The sequence below is a fragment of the Trichoplusia ni genome, chromosome 15 (assembly GCF_003590095.1).
Source record: "Trichoplusia ni isolate ovarian cell line Hi5 chromosome 15, tn1, whole genome shotgun sequence".
In the NCBI taxonomy this organism is placed as follows: domain Eukaryota; kingdom Metazoa; phylum Arthropoda; class Insecta; order Lepidoptera; family Noctuidae; genus Trichoplusia; species Trichoplusia ni.
The window spans coordinates 581,134-600,551 of NC_039492.1; the positions used below are offsets into that span (position 1 = coordinate 581,134).

A 19,418-nucleotide genomic window follows, 5' to 3' on the forward strand; every position below is an offset into this window, starting at 1 on the left:
CATACCCATGTGGTAACTGGGACGATTAATTACCGACTGATTTGAGTTATCCGTCCATGTCTGTATGTGAACATTTCCCGGTGGATTCTGGAGTGAATTGCGTGGCTGATGTGACATGCATGTCATCATTTACTTGCAAATCCCGTTTGGAACATTACGAATGTAAAGTTGCACTTCTTGTTACGTGGCTTAGGTTTTTAACTAAGAGCTTATCGTCAGCTACTTGGCTTATCAAAGATATCTAACAGCAAAGCAAATGTAAAAATATCAGGAAGTATCGAAAAGCCAAACTGCACGGGAAAGGGAACTACTTTGGTTAAATGCAGTTCTTGATATATATTTTGATCCGATAGAACTTACTAGAAGCTTTAGAACAAACATACCTACAGTTGCATGTGTATGCAGAGTTCATTGCTCCACTTTCCGCGCTCGCTATACGCTTGCAGACTCGTTTTCTGCACTATAACACTTGCCCGATTGACTGGCGATCGTTAATGCCTACCGCAAATATTATCTTTATTGAAATGTAATTTGTCTAATGTTCTAAACGTGAAACATTAATTTTAAGAAAAGCTATGGAATTGAATAATCTTTAAGATAAAAATCTATTATTTAATCTTACAAAAAATACAGACATCAACGACTTATTTAATAAGAAATCTCCATCAGAAGACCTGTAGATCTTCTTAATTAAAAACCGTGAATGTATTTATAATACACTGCTACCAGCTTTCAATAGCAAGCCAGTTCTCAACAGCAGCAATTAATAAGATGCGCTTATTTTCTAGCAAATCACGTGACATTTGATATAAATTACAAAATTTTGCATACATATAGCTCGGTTTCTATAATTCAGTCGCAACTTCACCAAATGCAGCACTTTCAACCGGCCTGTTGGTCTAGTGGTTAGTGACCCTGACTGCTATACCGGAGGTCGTGGGTTCGATTCCCGCCCAGGACAAATGTTGTGTGATGAGTATGATCATTTGTTCTGGTGTCTGGGTGAAATTTATCTATAATATGTATGTATTTAGAAATATATAAGTAAGTTTATCAGTTGTCTGGTTACCATAACACAAGCTCTGCTTAGCTTGGGATTAGATAACCGTGTGTGAGTTGTCCTATGATGTTATTATGATATTATTAAATCTTATAGAATCTAGCAATCCTGGACCAACCTCAAGAGAAACCCGTTTTAAAATTGTTTATCAAGTATCAATGAGTGAATGGTTATGGAGGTATTGTGTAATCTTCATTGAGAGAGACTCGATGCACTTTCACCCTCGCCCACATTTCACAGATTTCATCTCGAACGACCGGCAAACGATCTTGAACTCTTAAATAAGTACTCTTCAGATTTATGTCTATGTTAGAGTAATCTTCAATCGTTATTTAAATTTAATTCTCCATTTTGAAATATTGTTGTGCACCGTTTGACCCCGCATTTGGGACGGTGTTACGAACATGCATTTTTATTATATCTTCGTGTTGCGATCTGTTTTGAGTGTTCTAATTGAATTTAATTATATGTTTTATGTGTTTGATTAATGATGAAGTAATTGCACTCGAGAATGATCTCAGATTGAGTGAAGCAAAATTATTTTGCTGCAATTACTGGTAGAATATTTTTGTAATGAAATAATTTTAAGTGGAGTAAAACCGTTTTTTTGCAACTTGCATTCCGAATATATAAGGTTTAAATTACGGTTAGATTTTTATTAAGGCATTTAACTTTTCTACGTCAATATTTGTTTGTACAAAAAGTTCAAATCATCTTCCAGTCTTTTCAAATCACTAAAATCATCTAACAAGCCAATAAGCTCACAAGTCATAGATACCAGAAATGTCTTGTTTACGTCACCTGATAAAGACGTTCTATTATAATTAAAGCACAATTACTGACGCGGCGAAACTAATACGTCTGTATCCAGAACCGGTTGCAGAAGATCACATTACCGTCATACCTTACTATCAAGAAGGTCATAAGTAACAAGCGCACGGCTTGATCTTTCTCTATTCCAGAATATAAAGTTGAAACAATCAAATGACTTCCGAAAATAGTTCGTCTTTTTTAAAGTCTTTTTTTTAATGAAGAAAGTTTGAAAGAAGTCATGCAGTGGTATGACCATAAGACTGCCTTTCAAAGATGTATTTTGCCAATTATTAGTAACTATATGTTCTGTATTAAAAAGTAATCATCATGAAAAGGAGAAGGAAACATCGTCATGCAACCATTAAACTTGAGAACTTTGATGGGTTCGTTGAGTCAGAGGCCTTCGAACAGAACTCCCACAGTAGGTTATAAGCTAACGAACCATATGAGAGAAGAAGTAATTAAGCTATTAAAAACAGTTGCATTATGTTAAGGCCACAATACTATGACATATTGACGGTTACGCAGCTCAGTGTGTGCAAGTAACGGATGACGTCGCTCTCGTGTCGGCCCTCCCGGACTTTCACCACTCTCGCGGGCAAAAGGTCGCCAATGCGAAAATGTTCGTGCACTCGACGCGACGTCCCCGGACTGTCGCTACACGTTTTATACATGTTTCACTTGAATAGAAAGATTCAAGGAAAGTAAGTAATAATAATAATTTAAGAGTTATGAAAAAGCGACGGACTTTCACACGGTAAGAATGGATAAAGAGGTCTTAATTTAAATATTCCGCTTGAATTTGTCAACCTGCCAGTATTGGCCCGAATAGTAACTATAGAGGTTTCATTAAGTAATTTGCAGACTTTTTATTTCAAATGAGGTTTTAATTGAAATTTAGCAAATTCTTCCCATGACCGTCTAAGACAAAAATGTTAAATCTAAATGGTGTGTTGGGGCCTTAGTGAGACATCCCATAAATCAATAAATTTTGTCACACATACTTATTTGCTGATCCTGAATCTAAATTTTTGTTCTTAGCTAAGATTAAAGATAAAAGTTAAACGCATGAATTATTAACTTTTTAAAATCTTCCGTATATTCTCAGTATATAAATGATGAATGTACACATCATGCGGAAGGAAATAACTGTCGTTCATAAAAATATTTGTATGTTACGGGAAGCGAGGCCACGACCACAACATCAAAAGGTCTTCTATTGTCATTCTAATGGGCCTACTGAAATTTTCTTCGTATGAATGATTTCTTCCTTATTGTCATACGCATGTACCTTCAACTATAAACATGTTTAGAATATTTCTCATGTATTTTTAACGAAGTTTTACACTTTTAACAGCATTTAAAGGGTATATTTATGAGCTACTTTGTGTGTATGTATTGGTATAAATATGAATCAATAGAAATCAATAAAAATATTCGTAGAGTTGCCTAAATACACATTTTGCAGTAGACTGTCATTGTTTTTGTTTTGCCCCTCACAGTAGGGGATGGAGGAGAACTCTAGTGGTTTAAGCCGGCAAGAGTCTGGTACACTCCATATATAAAGAAGCCAAATGTTACGTATCCTAACCCTGCTTCTTTAGAAAAATATCATTATTGCAATCGCAAACGCTTGTAGAAAACACTCGAATCACGAATGTATAAAGATGACAGATCAAAGTCACGCGACTTATCGAAACTAAATGTCAATTCCATACATTTGAGCGTTATTCATTGACGTTAACAATTCCAGAAATGTCACTTTGGTAAAAAGGCTGGTGCAAGAATACTGATTTTCTATAGACAACAGTGAGTAAGTGTTACAAACAGAGATCGTTAACAAGGTCTTCGTTTTTACAAAATTACGCAAATCGCCATTAAAACTGAGACGAGTAACGTCTCTTAAAACGTTATGTTGCGTGCTTTCCATACAACATACAAATTAGACAACGTTATTACGCCTCGCTTATGCAAAACTATTATTCGTTAAAAAAAAACTATGCCACAGTCTCTTAAGAGTACTAACCACAACGGTTAAAAAACAAAAAACGGTGCTAAAGCAACAAAAAGGTTTTAATCTGTTAATATTTGAAGAAATTACGCGTATCTTTAAGTTAATGTGTTGTAAATGTGAGATAATGTGTACGCATAACTTCCTATTCCGACTTGCACTTGACTATAAATAGGTGTGAACCTGTAGAGAAAGTCATGTTTTTATTGCTGTCTTCATGTGACATCTGAAAGTCTCCATTTCGATCCTTAAATGTTTGGGGATAAGACTCAAAATGTATTCTGAAAGCGGTATTGTAATATTGTTGTGCTAAAGTACTAAAATACATTTAATTATTTATTGCATCAGACTTCAATGTTGATATTATTTCAAGTTCATCGCGTTGACTACGAGCTCTGGTTGAGCGAGACGGTGCAACACAAGATGCGTATTGGCATCTCTTTTGCACAACGCATACAGTTCCGTTTGAAGACTACTTGCTAAAGTCCTCCTAACCAAGTGACATGTGTATAATCGTTTGCGTTAATAGAAAACGCTCAAATGTATGATAATGATATTTCGATTAGTCACGTGACTCGCACCTGCCATTTTCCCACATTAAAACGTATTTTATCAACCCTGACGACTGTGGATTTTATCTTGACTAGGGGGCAGGTACTTTTCATTTTTATACATCTTTCTTTTGAAACCTTAAAAAAAACAACTCCTGCATTTAACTAAGGAATTTAATCCTTGTTTCGCTGGGGATTTCACAAACATCCAAGTCACTTGCACAAAGACACCCAGACTCGAGGCAAGCTTTCGTGGGTCACCTTAAAGATGATTGTCCTACGTGGGGATCCGTTCTGTGGGTTTGGCGAGGGACCTCAACCATAAGGCTATCCGTGCAGTCTATTCTGTTAGCAAGCAGGTCATAAAACGATTTGTCCAATAGATTTTTACGCATTCAAAATAACCTATTGTTTTAGACATTATCAGAAATATTTATGTAAACCAGTATAAAATATATCACGCTTGTTATACTAATAACAATAACGTCGAAAGTGACGATTAATATACTAATAACGTGATTTGAAACAGTTTGGTGGCAAACATAACATTTTGTTTCGGCTGCGCTTTATATCATAATTGATTTACAGATTCCATACGAATTGGAATCGGCTGTGAATTCACGTGAGGTAGCAAAAGAAAACAAATGAAAAAAACATCAAATGGAAATTAAATCTCAGATATTCATAAAGGTCTATCTGTCGCAGGTATTCGGGTTAGACTGAGAGAAACAACAAGCGATTTAGACAATCAAAAATTAGGGTTTCAGTATTCGGCTACCTCATTGACAGCACGCAACTACTATCTGTCAGATATACGAAATAACAAGGCACTAATTAAGCATTATCTAACAAGGAAGAGAACTATTAAACTTGAAGTTAACACAAGCCAATCCAACATTCACAATAATGCAAAAGAAACAAGTTTTTCAATACTTTCTACGAGCATAGATAACAAGAGTTATATAAATTAGAAACTGCGCGCGGATGCTCAGGAAACAGAATCAATAGGCAACACTAAAATTCTGCATATTTTATGGACTTGTGTAAGGCGGATGCAGACGAACAGACATTGCCCATCTCACGGTTTGACACGTTCACCTCGGTATAACTTAGCACATAACTGTCTGACTATATTTCTATTTTGTCATTTACATATTGAAAAGCATCCTAGTCTAATAAAACAGTGAAAGCCTACGCGCAGTACAGATGTGGGAGTCAACCACCACATCTCGAAGTATGGATGACTCGAATTTCAATAATTGTGTCTTAGGATGAGAAGATGCTTAGCACCAAGGTCAAACCAATAGTGTGATTTATAAAATAATTTGTGTATTTAACGTAATATTTAATAAATAAATGCGGACAAATAAATGCGGACAACATCACATACATTGTTCTGAACCCAAAGTAAGTTGCTAAAGCACTTGTGTTATGGAATTCAGATACAACGAAGGTACCACAAACACCCAGACCCGAGACAATGTAGAAATGTGAATTTTTACATTGACCCGACCGGGGATCGAACCCGGGACCTCAGAGCTAGCGACACCTTGAAACCGGTGCGTGCGCCACTCGACCACGGAGGTCGTCGAATAGGAGAGGGGTGTGTCAACTCTCGTTGGAATCGAACGCGAAACTGAACCTGTGACCAAATAGTTATTCCTACATGAAAGGACTCTAAACCCCTGAGTGTGAAGGATATATCTTTGGTATATTCGTGCCGTACCACTTCCTTTAGTTCAACTTGAATTCAATTCCAAACCATTTCGAAGCATTGTTGCGAACTACGACTGCCTTTCCTGAGTATGGTGCATACAAGGATTAAATTCCTCACTGCGTGAAGTGTTTTTGTCTGAACCAATCAACTATAATTATGAGGACGGCACCCTGTACGTTGTGGTTTCTTAGGTTTACGCGAATGTTAGACATTGAAATGAAACTACTTTTACGGATTTTATCGCGGTTTAATTTTAGATTTTAGTTCACGACGACGTTTCGCAGGTATTTGCAGGTATCATGGTCCTGCAAAGGTTTCGAAACGTCGGGAACTAAAATCTAACCCTGTACGTTGTTCAAACCGTATCCACCATAATATTTATGAAACCCGTAAACTATAAAATCCCTTTTACTATTTACTTGGAACGGATGAACATTGAGGAAGAATCATGAAAATACACCTTACTGCTTAAAAAATAAAGTTCTATTTAAATTAATGTTAATTATATGAGGTAGTCTAGAAATCTTTCTCGTCAGTATGAAGGAGATTGGAATGGTTTAATAACAGGGTATTAAATGTAATATGATCGACACAACTCGCATCCAATATATTTAACTGAGTTGAGGTCGGAGATCAATAACATGCCAGTAATAAGATGCTTGATGATTGCAATTTCAAACAACGTTCGACTAAACTATGTTAATGTGATCTATGATAGTAGTTTTAATAGAAATTATGTAATTACCTCAAACGCATCTGTTTATTTGTGATTCACATAAATTGTGTAACCAATTGCTCAGGTTACCGTTTTGGTAAATACGGGTTTCTGATTTCATCCTCCTTCACATTTGAGGTCGTAAGAATTTGTCCATTGTTGAATCACAAACATTTACGTAACAAAACTATAAACAATTAACATTAAGGTAACACGAGGCAACTGACCCGGAATTCCGTTCACGATCAAATCGAAGCGAACAAACGCAGAAGCGAAACAAACAAAGAGCGAGTTTTTACCAAACCATTTGATACGGTCGTGGCAGATGATGCTTCCCATTGAGAGTGCGATGAATGCGCGGCATTCGCACGATTACGCAACAGCTCATTGCTTTCCCATCGCTACACAGATAACGTATGATCTCCTAGCCTTGTGTGAGAAATTCTTTTACGCGTCATACTTAAGAAATTACATGCACAATAATATTGGACAATTGTACAAGAGTTGTTGATTGGTCTCGCTTCATAAAAGCTTCACGCACGTAAGTGGGTAATATTTGATTTCTATTCATACCTCGAATTATAGCTGTAGGGAACGTGCAATTACAATATCATCCGAGTGCCATAACGATAAATGAATTAAATATGGCGTTAACGATTTATTGTTGAAGTTTGTCAATAGCTTGTGTTAAGTCTGGGTGGATGTTTCGAAAGCGTATTGAGTTGAAAGGAGAGTTAATTTGCTAATTTTGTTTTCTAGAATGGTGGTCCAAGGTTAGGCAGTTAAGGTAATAAATATATTTAACAAAATGAATATTTAGTTAAGAAAACCTATTACTAAAGAGTGACTAAGTGTCAATTTAGACCATACTTAATTTGTGTTGTGATATCTTGCAACTGGCATTCAAAGACCAACTATTAAACATAGCCATCTAGTATTAAACTAAGTAAAGTTTGTATTATGAGAACTAGACCGCTGATACACATACTTATATTTCATAAACATATACATTATATGTATATAAATCACACTACACGCAGAGCAGGTAATAGTGCTCATCACACTAACATGTAATGGGTGGGAATGAAATTATATTTTCCATAAGTAGAATATAAATATCATCACTATTACTTGTCTTTTTCTGAAAACGATGGAGTCAACATTTCTTATAAGACTACCTTGAGAGGAAATGCTGAAACAAACTGAGGGGTCGCGGATTCGAATCCCGATATAGGCTCAGTCAGGGCAACTAACCACTAGACCAACAGGCTAGACAGACATTAGTAACTGTTCTCAGTCTGAGAAAATCAGGAAGAACAAAAGTAATCACACAGCGATGGTTCCGTAAGTATGGCGCATCTCGTTTTAATTTGTTCCAATCACACTTGGGAAATCTGTATTTTTTCCCATTTAAAAATGCTGCCATGGTTTTTATGTGGATAATTAAATGGCGTGCAACCGCCGGTCGGTATTTACAACACTTTTATTACTGTTAATTATCAACAGATGTTGTAAGTGAAATGATATAACGTGGCTGTAATATTGCACAGTTAATACTTAAATATGGTTCACATCTATGGTTAGCAGTGAAAGAGAAATTAAAAACCATTAGATACCACACGTGAGCTATTGTATACTTGTGTTTGTGCCAAGTTTTTGAAATTACCAAACACTGATTGTACTATATAGCTAAGTCAACGTTTCTGAACTTGAATCGAATGAGAATTAATAAGGCGAGGATAACTAATTGTAAATACCAACACATCTCCAAACGGTCTCCGATAAAGCATAATCACAGCGGTGATTTCAGCAGGTCGCTAAATACTTATTTTCTTTTATTACGGGAGAGCATCTATCAGAATTAACCCACCATGAGGGTAAATCCAGGAGTGAACCGGGCTGATGATGATGAGAACATTAGGGACGGGCCATTGTAGCCAAGTTACATTTTAGCAACGTCAATGGAGAAAATTAATGTATGGAAATTACATTTCGTTGACTTTGAACTGTCATCATCATCCATGCTATTGTATTAATGTCACTTGGCTAGGGGGATTGTACATGTGTACTCACTCGAGACAGCGGTGCAGGAAGTGCAGGAAGGCGGGGTCGTCGGAGCGCACGATGGTGGCGAGCGTGCGCGTGCCGGGCCGCCGCTTGCGGCCCTTGGAGTTCGTGATGCTGCGGGGGGAGCCCTTCGAGTCTGAGGAGGCATAAGACAACACATACTAGAGTCACTATTGGTCCAAACTTTCTAAATTTACAAGGCTTCTTAGGGTTAAATTTTGTATGGAGGATCTGTGTTGATAACATCGTATGAAACTGATGACGCTAAATCTTCCAGTATAATATGTAGGTATACAAGTTCTTACGAATTCAATTAAAAGCATTATGTGTAAGGATATATGACACACATGATCACAATAGGTTTCGGTATTTAAAGTTCTTTAACAATATCTACACAATGAAAGTTCAATGGAAAGCATTTGAGTTAGTCATCAAGATCTTAAAATTAGCCATTATCAGTAGGTACATACCAAAGAACAGCCTCTTCCTGGTGGCATGGAGTAGCAGGTCAGGTGGCGGCGGCCCGAGCAGCTCCATGATGCAAGCGAGTTGTTCCGACTCGTTCTCGCCCGGGAACAGAGGGTAGCCCGTGTGGAGTTCCGCTAGGATGCAACCTGCGACCCGTGCAAAATGTAACTTTTAGTAGATACGTAGAAAAATAAGTAGGTACTGAAAACATGTATAGTTATAAGTTACATAATGAAAAGGAGCAATACTTTTCTTGATAACTTATGACGGTTAGACTCTAGCGGCTATCAAATGTATAGTCCAAGTAAATAGGATTAACATTTATCAAAATGATCATAACACCACACCCGTTTTAAACAATTACATCAACATTTCATCATATTTTAATTACATAAACTCACAAACGAAAGTACCATCAAAACTGAAATATCATCCACATAGTGACCAGTTTAAAGATATGAGTAGATGTCGAGATGATCCATCGTAACGTTAACGTAAGAAGAGTAGACAAGTAACGTCTTGTCAGTTGCGTAAAAACTACATTCTTTGGTTTCAATATCTGAGAGAATCGCGAGGTCACCTTTCTCCGTCACTTTCTAAGCTAAGGCTGGTCGCACGCGAGCGACAGGCGATAAATCGAGCGGAATGCTTTTATTAGACTTTTATGTCTTAAGAGATGTGAGATTTTCTTTAGTGTTGTTATAAGTATGCAAAGTGTAATAAATCAAATCTATTGTTAAAGCAAAATGTGAGTGTATTTGTATGTTTGAGTAAGTTAGGTTTGTTAAGTCTTCACGCTCAAACAGCTGAACCAATTTCGATGATTTTTTTTATTGGGGTATAACCGGCACCGTCGGTTTAACACATTGGCTTAAATACTTAGTTAAAAGACATTCAGACGGGCAAAGCCACGAGCAATAGCTAGTCTTTCAGAAATTTCAATGGAAGATCTTGTTGCTGAGAAAAGTGTGCATAAGTTCGTAGTAAGTTCTACTCAAAAATGGTAGTGTAGGGTAGGCATACACTATTCCAAGGCAATCCTAAAAAAGAGGGGCGAGAACCAAGATTAGTAAAAATCCACTCAAATAAATAATCACTTATACTATTACTCATAAAGTGTACAATAGCCCTAAGGTTACACAATCAGGAGTGTCAAACAGTATGTAGGAGTCAACTCATTGACAATTCCCATTCCACTCTACTTAAGAACATTAAAGAGAGATGCAGATACTGATTACATTGTGTCTTAGTAGGCTGACCATTCATATGAATTCCCATCGTAGCATTTGATGACGTAACATGATAAAAACATTTATAGCATCTTCGCCATCTTCGTCCCAAATTGTTAGTATGGTGAGCAAAAAAAAACGATGTACTACAAACGTAGATTTGTATTGGTGTTCTGCGGGTCTTGAATAGAAATCTATATAATATATCTTGATTATATTTCGGTAGAGGGCCTTCCAAAACTAAAAGGGAGATCGGGGAAGAGAAATGCCGCTCTACACCCTATAATGCGCTTTCTCAAGGTGCTAAGGTGCTAGCTATATCCGCACTAAATTCATGTAAATCAGTCCAGCCGTGTAAGAGTAAAGAGGTAAAAAGCAAATATTGACTGATACACCTTCGAATTAAGTATATTAGTTTGAAGATAGAAGCCTTGTAAATCTGATTATGGTCCCCGAAATTTGTTGCTGTCTGTACTTCACGAAGCACTTATCGTATTTATTTGAGACTTTAATTCAGCTATTACGTAAAAGTTGTAAAACTTATATTCTTCAATAGACTCTTATGGGAAGGTGGGGTAAGACGGGGTAGCGAGGTAAGATGGGGACCCTCCAAAAATATATAATACAGTATTAATTGAAAAGTTATTTTGACGCCATCTAGTCGTATTTATCAGTACTTGTTAGAGTCGCAAAAAGTTTGTTCGAAGGAGCGCACGATTCTTCATGGTAAGTACATTTTTAAAATTTGAAGTGGTTTTATCTAATTATTGAAGCATATAAAGTGCATGACTGTTATAATGTATGATAAACATAATGTGTGACATATTTTTTTTGTTAATTTGTATTTATTTTACTATTGTAAACTCATTAATTCATGCCGGTTTCTTTTGATTTATAACCTCTAAAAACTCAATACAACTTTTAAGTCCAGTTTGGGAAAGATGGGACACTTATGTGGGGCAAGACGGGGTAGGTACCCGATCTTCTAATCTAGGATTTCATATCTAGGAGAAAAGTGGATGAAGCAACAAGCAACTCCAGGAGGAGCAATGATGGGCATGTGTATCAGGCTAACTTATTGCCTATGCATATCAGAATTATCAGAAGATTACATATTAAAACAGTCGCTGGAATCTACACCTGCAACTATGTGCATAATAATTGAATCTTTGAAACCCTAGTTCACATAAATACTTAGACCTTTGTTTAGTCCTAGCTACCGCATTAGGTTAAGTAACCTGTAATGGTAGATTAGTGTGATTATTAAATAAATAAATAAATAAATAAATAAATAAATAAATAAATAAATAAATAAATAAATCTTATCCGCTGAGTTGTTATTCAGTTTGTATTGAGATTGCATTCAACATTAACTATTTTTTTATAGTACAGTTCCAAAAACAGTAATGTTGTCATTTCCTGATGCTTAAATGGCTACACCGCCGTAAATCATTTAGCAAACTCTCCACCTCCACCAACTGCTTCAACCTCATGTCTCAAGCAGGCAACAGTAAATGATTATATAGATAATGATGCATTCCATCTGGTTAGCCCGAAAAAGTTAATGCCTTATTCGCGATTCGCCGAAAAAAGACCAAGACAAGTTCGAAGAAGGGGAAAAGCAGCTATTATTACTGCTTTTCTATATAAAAAAGAATGAAAGGAAAACTAAAATAGGTAGAAACTAAAACCACATGTAACAAACAAAAAGTAAATGACAAAAATAACAATAAAGAGAACTTGAAAAACCGAAAAAGCGAAAAGGCACAGAAGAAGAAGATACAGAATGTCTATACTGTCGCGGCTTGTATTCCGATTATCATACTTGTATCACTTATCGTACTTGAGGCAAGTGAGCGCATTGTGTCTGTGCAGGAGTGGAAGACAGCGATGACGAAGCTGAACATATCTGCCCGGTTTGTGAAGATGACGGCGCTTAAATAGTCTATACCCCATCTTACCCCAGGGGTATACCCCATCTTACCCTATAGGTGGGGTAAGATGGGGTGATTCAGTTATTTTTTAAAAGTTTATATTTTTATGAGAAGAACTTATTTTTTTTTGTTTTGACTGATTGTTATTAAAAGAAGAAAGACTGATTATTTAATTAATAAAAGTTCCTACGTTGTGCAATTAAAAAAGATGGGTTTTATTTATGAAATACCTTAAGGTCCCCGTCTTACCCCACCTTCCCCTACGTATCGTAATTCCGAGCGTTTACGTGTTTTTCTTTTGATTGGCATTTTGTTTGTTGAAATAGTTTTGCCTATTCTGTGAAAATATTTTCGCCATGTATTTTGAAACTTGTAATTGCTGTGCTCCTTTTCTAATTGTAGTTCTTACGACACATGTATCGCTCTCTATATTTTATTTACCACCAGGGTGACACACATTTTTATTTATATTTTTTTATATTTCATTCAGATTTTTTGCAAATTTAGATTTTAGATGTTACGTCTATAATTTTGACCGCTTTGTCCAATAAACGATATTTCTTACTAATTTTGAAATCGGACTTTTATCGGACATATTTCATTATCCACCAAGCTATGCCTAGTTTTAACGGGAACATAAAAGGTACAAAACTACAGATAGAATATAACATCCTAAAATACCATACCCATGCTCCACATATCGATGGGGGTCCCGTACTGCAGGCCGAGGATGACCTCCGGGCTGCGGTAGAAGCGCGACTGGATGTAGGTGTACACCCGCGCGTGCGTGTAGCACGAGCTGCCGAAGTCTATCACCTTGATGGATGAACTGCCTCGCGCTTTCAGCAAGATGTTCTCCTGGAAATGTAAGAGGAAAGGTTAGTGTGAGGTACGCAAATGTGAGCAAGACAAGTGTAGGCAAGTGTAATATTGAACGAAATAGAGACTACGAAAAGTGGAGCAAAATTGTTGGAAGTGATCACTCGAGAAATCAGAGTGTTTGCCCGCCTATGTTATATATTTCTGAAATATTATTTTAAACCTAACGTTATAAACTATAACTTATTATTATAAAATCCACAAACAAAGTATTAGAATAGCATGTTATTCTACTTTAAAACGGTCATCAATATAGCTTCTATCATATTAAGAAAACGTGAAGGCGTTTCGTTTTTCGTTTCAATACGTTCTTGGTTATATTGATCATCCTGGCTCTCCTCTACATACCGGCTTCAGATCACAATGTATGATGTTCTCTCCCTCGAGCAGCCTGAGGCACCTGAGCAGCGAGCTCGCGAACCGCCTGATGAGGCTCAGGCTGAACCCTTGGTAGTTGTTCTTCTTGATCAGCTCGTACAAGTTGATGCTGGAAAAATGATATTCACACTTTGGAACAAGAAATATATTATTTTATAGTATCAAACTTATTTCTCGATGTATAAATGAAGGCTGGCTTAAGAACGGAAAAAAAACATTTGGAACGGAGAAATAATTATGCTTATCAAAGTTAATAGCTTTACAATTTCAAATTGTAGTTCCTTTTCTTACTGGAACTGTACCTTCTTTAATGTGAAGATATTAAACGAAAATAATGAAATAAATATTCAAGAACAAAATTGCCCAAGATTACTCCTTCATGAATCATAAACTTTAATTCATTGTAAATTTGAAACCGTCAATTTACAAAGGGAATTTAAACACAGGCGTAAGATCATCATCACTCACCTCATAAGCTCAAAACTGATGCACAGATGATTTCTAAAATAGAAATAGTCCAGCATGTGTATGACATTGTGCGCTTGGTCTTTATCCTTCAGCCTGAGATGGTCGAGGACCCTGACCTCCACCAGCGCCTGGTGATGGAAGCGCTTCTTGTTGCGGATGATCTTGATGGCCACCTGGCTCCCGGTGCGGTGGTCCAGGGCTCTGATCACCTGGCCAAAGGATCCCTTCCCAATGACCTCGAGGATCTCGTATCGGTAGGCTATGTGGTCGTGGATTTGCTGGAATTGAGTTATTGTGTGGTTAATTGGATTTTAAGATTATAAAAAAATTACATGTCAGAACAAGAGTGTTTTGTGAACGTCTGCGTTAATAGCTAATAGAAGTTATAATTTTCATTCTATTTTTAATTATTTCTATTCAGATCACTCAATTGTATTCTTAATTAGTAATAATTATTAATATTTATAATCGTATGTAATTTTAGCAGCAAATCAATAATAAAGTAATTAACTTAATTTCAAAAGACTTTCGTTTAAAACACATTTATTTATGCCACGATATTACTTGCGTATATCAAATTATTGGAAGCTGCAAAATTGTTTAATAAGAAGCCCATCAGACATTCCATTAGAGCCTAAGTAATGGCGGTGCCTCCAAAAGCCAAATTATCCCTTTTGCGCCCCAAAATATAATCAATGAATAATAAAATTGTGATGAGAACGTGAATATCTTAAGGGCCTTTCGCTTTTAGATCGCGAAAACAAATTCTATCGGAATATAATTATCGTTCAGTTATCAAATACTTATTAATTATTTAACATGGTTAAATTGATTTTCATATTAAAGTTATATTGTTTACTCATAAAAAACTACTAAAATTTCGCTCATGGCGCCCAACGTGGGGCAAAGTTAAAGCGACAACCGTCACTACATAAATAAAAACTCAGTTAGAACTAACTCTTACCTTGTTGTAACTCCCGTTCTCGTCATCGAACCCGCAGTTGTTGGGCAGGTTGGCCCTCGCCTGCACCTTGTTGGACTCCAGGCCCAGGAACCACACCTCCGGGTACTTCCGAACCTCGTTCCTCTCCCACTCCGATAGCCGTTCGCCGTATAGCTTCAAAGCTTCTGCAAGAACGAAAAATATTAATTTAACCTTAGCATTAAATGTATATTGATGAAGTTCCGATGATGATGGTTGCAGTCCGTTTATATTATATTTAATTTATTTATTAATATGATATAAATTTAAATAAGAAAAGTTAAGGGAATTTCACCTAACCGGCTGGACTTATTATGATAACATAGGTAATTTTAGGGAAAAATCCTATTTAATAATTACTATTAAAATAACCGCCATTACAAAAACGACACTCAGTTAAGTCACCTTCAAGGGTAGCAGAACTGTTGAACCAAGTACAACAAGCTGATCGCTGACCTCTACTAGTTGTGAGAGGCGTTCCCAGAAAATAACGATAAATACTTGTAAAGCTACTAAAATGTACTCATATAATGTACGTAACTATCTGAAACTGTAACACAATGTAACATGGCTACACTTCGTCGCGTCATGTTCGGGCTATAAATCCGTGCGATTGACAATGACCTAAATACGTCAGCCTGACGCTCTGACGAGTAATGACGCTGTTTGACACGTGTCCAAGGATGTCGAGCTCGGAGCTTGTTAGACTAGATGTTTCAGGATCTATTCAGGCTGAATACTGAAAGTGGATACAGTTTTGTTCCACTGTCTTTCACTGTCAGTTTGCTTAAATGTCAAACAGCCTTTTTTAATATAACGGCAAATCATGTATATACGTCGATACATATTATTTACATTTTAATGGACCATAAAATTGCATATAAAAAATAAAATACATTTATTTCAGGTAACCATAACCCATATTGCTTCATATACGTAATGTATCAACCTTACAAGCAGATAATTGAAAAACTGAAACCGAGTCGTAATGACTTCGTACAACAAATAAATCGTCAATCACGGTGATGTTAACTAAAGATTGCAATACCAAAAAAATTTAAATCGTTTCCAACAAAAAATAGCATAAAAAACGTACAAACATTAGCCTATTATTTGGGAGATCATCATAAGCATCCAGCCAACCAATATAGCACTCTCTAAATTATTAAAATCTAAAAATAATTTTAAATCTCAACCAAAAAAGATGACGACGACGACTCAGTTACATAATTTAAAAATATTAGACAAGTATTTTTGCTCTTTTCAGAACAACGAAAATTGACGAAGATAAACTGCTTTAAATTTTAGGAGGGGGGGGGGCTTGTGACGTAACGATTTCGTACAATTATACACAATCAGAACTATCCTCTGTACACTTGATCCATTGTATGCGAGACAAAAAAACGCAAACTAAGACGCAAAAAGCACAGACACTGGAAAAAATTGTCATCATACCCATTAAAAATTACAAAAACCGCAAACGATTTAAAACAATCGCGACTAATGATTTAATGTACTCGTAACAATAGTAACAGACAAATCCCCATTATTGATTACTCTCTCAAGAGAACGCTCTGTCGTCAATTTGTCACATAACGAGTAACTTCATTACGGCACGCGTTACAACATATATTATGTTGACGAAGTGGTATAATGAGGTAAGGGGTTAGTTTAAGTAGAGTTATGAAGGTAATGGTAGTCAATGTTAGAGGTCTAGGTTTTATCTCAATTTTTTTGGTTCCGTACCGAAAGGCCATGTCGACTGTACGTCCTTCAGATAATAACACTGTATCTTATGCACCGTGATAGCCAGACAGTTGAAGTTTTCACTAATCTTGTAATGAAGCATATCATAGGAGACAGGTATTGCAGTGCAACCTCTAGCAAGTTAGGCTTAAGTCGAATTACATTACCGTTGCCTGCTGGGGACTGTTTCACGCTTTTCAACGTATATTTCTTAATTAGAATGACCTACTTAAATGATATTTAATTGCATTAAAGTGTAGGTAAAAACAAGGAGTTAGGTTTTTTATAAATACTTTACGGTATATTAATATTAACTCATAAGTCATTACTATTAAATCAAAAACCCGTCATCCCTAAGTAAAACCATCAATCTTTGTATAAATAGCAACACACCCTTGTTACTATTTTCGGGCACAAGTTGAGAGTAAATAACGGAGATTGAATATCAATCTCTCGAATATCCGAACTGTTGTGAGAGAATCCTATAAATGTTAGCACCTGTCTCAGTGTGACACGTGTTCGGATGACGTCAGTGCTCCTGTTACGAATGCGTGCGGATGTGTGCGGATGTACACGGATATAGGTCAATGCTACGGATCGAGGAAATTCACAGAGTTGAGAAAGGACCTTATATAGTGAGAGGGGAAGAAAATGGAATCTGTTTAAAATTTAAGGATTGTATTCCAGATGTCTTGACCTAAATATTGCCAGGATAACGTAAATTTGACATTAAGAGTGTACCTATCGGTCACTTTTTCGTAAAGTTTTAAAAATATTTAGCACGAGATCAGCTTTTCAGGCCTCGAAAACGTCTCGAGACTTATTCGTGACGACATATTGTCAACAAACGTCACTTACTTGAGAAACGTCATTAGTCGCGTAAATCGATTCGCTTTCAGTCTTCTTCCTTAAAAAAAGGAATTTAATCGTTTGTCGCACAGTGAAACAGTGAGTGTGTTTGGCTTGGTGACCTCACTACATCTACAGTCATTTGTGAATATAGCTGTCTTGTCATATCAACAACAACATTTAAACAACTTGATCGGCATCAAAGATTATGAAACATAACTTCCTAAACAGAAATCCCCACAGAACGTGCACAAAGTCTATATAAAAACGAATCCGAGGGTACAAGTACCAAGTCTTCAGTGCGAACGTGTTTGCTTCGTAAATATTGAAAGTAATTAATCTCAGTTGAAGTAATCCCCCGCGTGGAGATCGATGTGCTTCCTTCATTATTGGTTCCTGGAAGCTTCTGTTGATACCAGGTTCCAGGGGCCTGTCGCACGCGTATTCAGAACTATTTGTTTACTGATTTTTGCATGGATTTACCTACTTTGATACTGCGCAGCTGTGTATTGATTTAATGAGTTTCCAGCTTATGACGTATGTGGGGAAAGAAAATTGTAATGTGATACAAATGTATTAAATGTGTGCAGATTCTTTCCTATTGAGGATCTATCTCTCTCTCTCTCTCTGTCTAATAATTAAGTAATCTCTGGCTGTGGAGTAATTACTTCTATTAAGGGAGTTAATCAAGATCTTCCTGTCGTCTCCCACTTCGTTTGTATTATCACTTCAAATTAGACTTATTGGACTTGTGAGAACTGCATGCAACTCAGTTACTTTTAAACATAATCTGTCTTATCATTCGCGTAGGAAAAAACTGACCTATATTTTACAGGTCCTAACTGACCCATATTATGAGAAGGTAGCTAACAACATGGAACTTTTTGATGAAAATTAAGGGCCACAAACAGAGTTTGTTTTAAACTAGGGACACATTAAATCTAAAAAAGCAATGTGTAATATATTAATAGAGAGGTCAAGGCTTCGCAGCGATATACACGGCTGTAACTGTAGGGTTGTTCAAACTGAAATTTCGCGAGAAATAAAAGCAAGCAGCTTATTAAGAAGCGGCCTTGGGAATGCTCAGTTAGGGAGCTGTAAAAGAGAAACACGTTTGTGTAAAATATAATTATGAAACGGAATATACCTAAAAAAACCTTTTTATTGCCTGTATGAATTCAAAAACAACTTATTAAAAATGAAAAACTATCTCAATTCATCACTATCCTAGCTTTTTTCTCAACTATGTTGGGGTTTTCAAGTCCAACCGGATTGAGCTAAGTACTAGTGTTTTACGAGGAACGACTGAATAATTAACCTCCTTAACCCAGTTACCTAGGCAACAAGACATCCCTATGTCAGACTGGTTGTCAGACTTTCTATCTCCTGACTACATGTAACGACTGTCAAAGATGTCTGAATAAGTTGTTATTCAGACATCTTTGACATCGGAACCTGCCTTCCGAAACACGAAGAAACTCGTCATGACATACACGTCACCCATCCACTAGCCGACCGTTTCGAGCTTAGTTTAACTTGTGATGTATCCAC

At 36.5% G+C, this 19,418-nt stretch overlaps 1 protein-coding gene across 2 annotated transcripts in view; it reads right to left on the reverse strand.

Annotated features, from left to right (window-relative positions):
* LOC113501181 (dual specificity tyrosine-phosphorylation-regulated kinase 2-like) overlaps nucleotides 1–19,418 on the reverse strand; it is a 74,584-nt gene that overhangs the window by 11,922 nt on the left and 43,244 nt on the right. For both annotated transcript variants that reach the window (XM_026882244.1, XM_026882243.1), the window contains exons 3-8: nucleotides 15,255–15,418; nucleotides 14,291–14,568; nucleotides 13,793–13,931; nucleotides 13,252–13,423; nucleotides 9,405–9,548; nucleotides 8,941–9,070 (exon numbers count right to left, since the gene is read on the reverse strand). In XM_026882244.1, coding sequence (XP_026738045.1) covers nucleotides 8,941–9,070; nucleotides 9,405–9,548; nucleotides 13,252–13,423; nucleotides 13,793–13,931; nucleotides 14,291–14,568; nucleotides 15,255–15,418 — 1,027 coding nt within the window. The remainder of the gene's footprint in view (nucleotides 1–8,940; nucleotides 9,071–9,404; nucleotides 9,549–13,251; nucleotides 13,424–13,792; nucleotides 13,932–14,290; nucleotides 14,569–15,254; nucleotides 15,419–19,418) is intronic.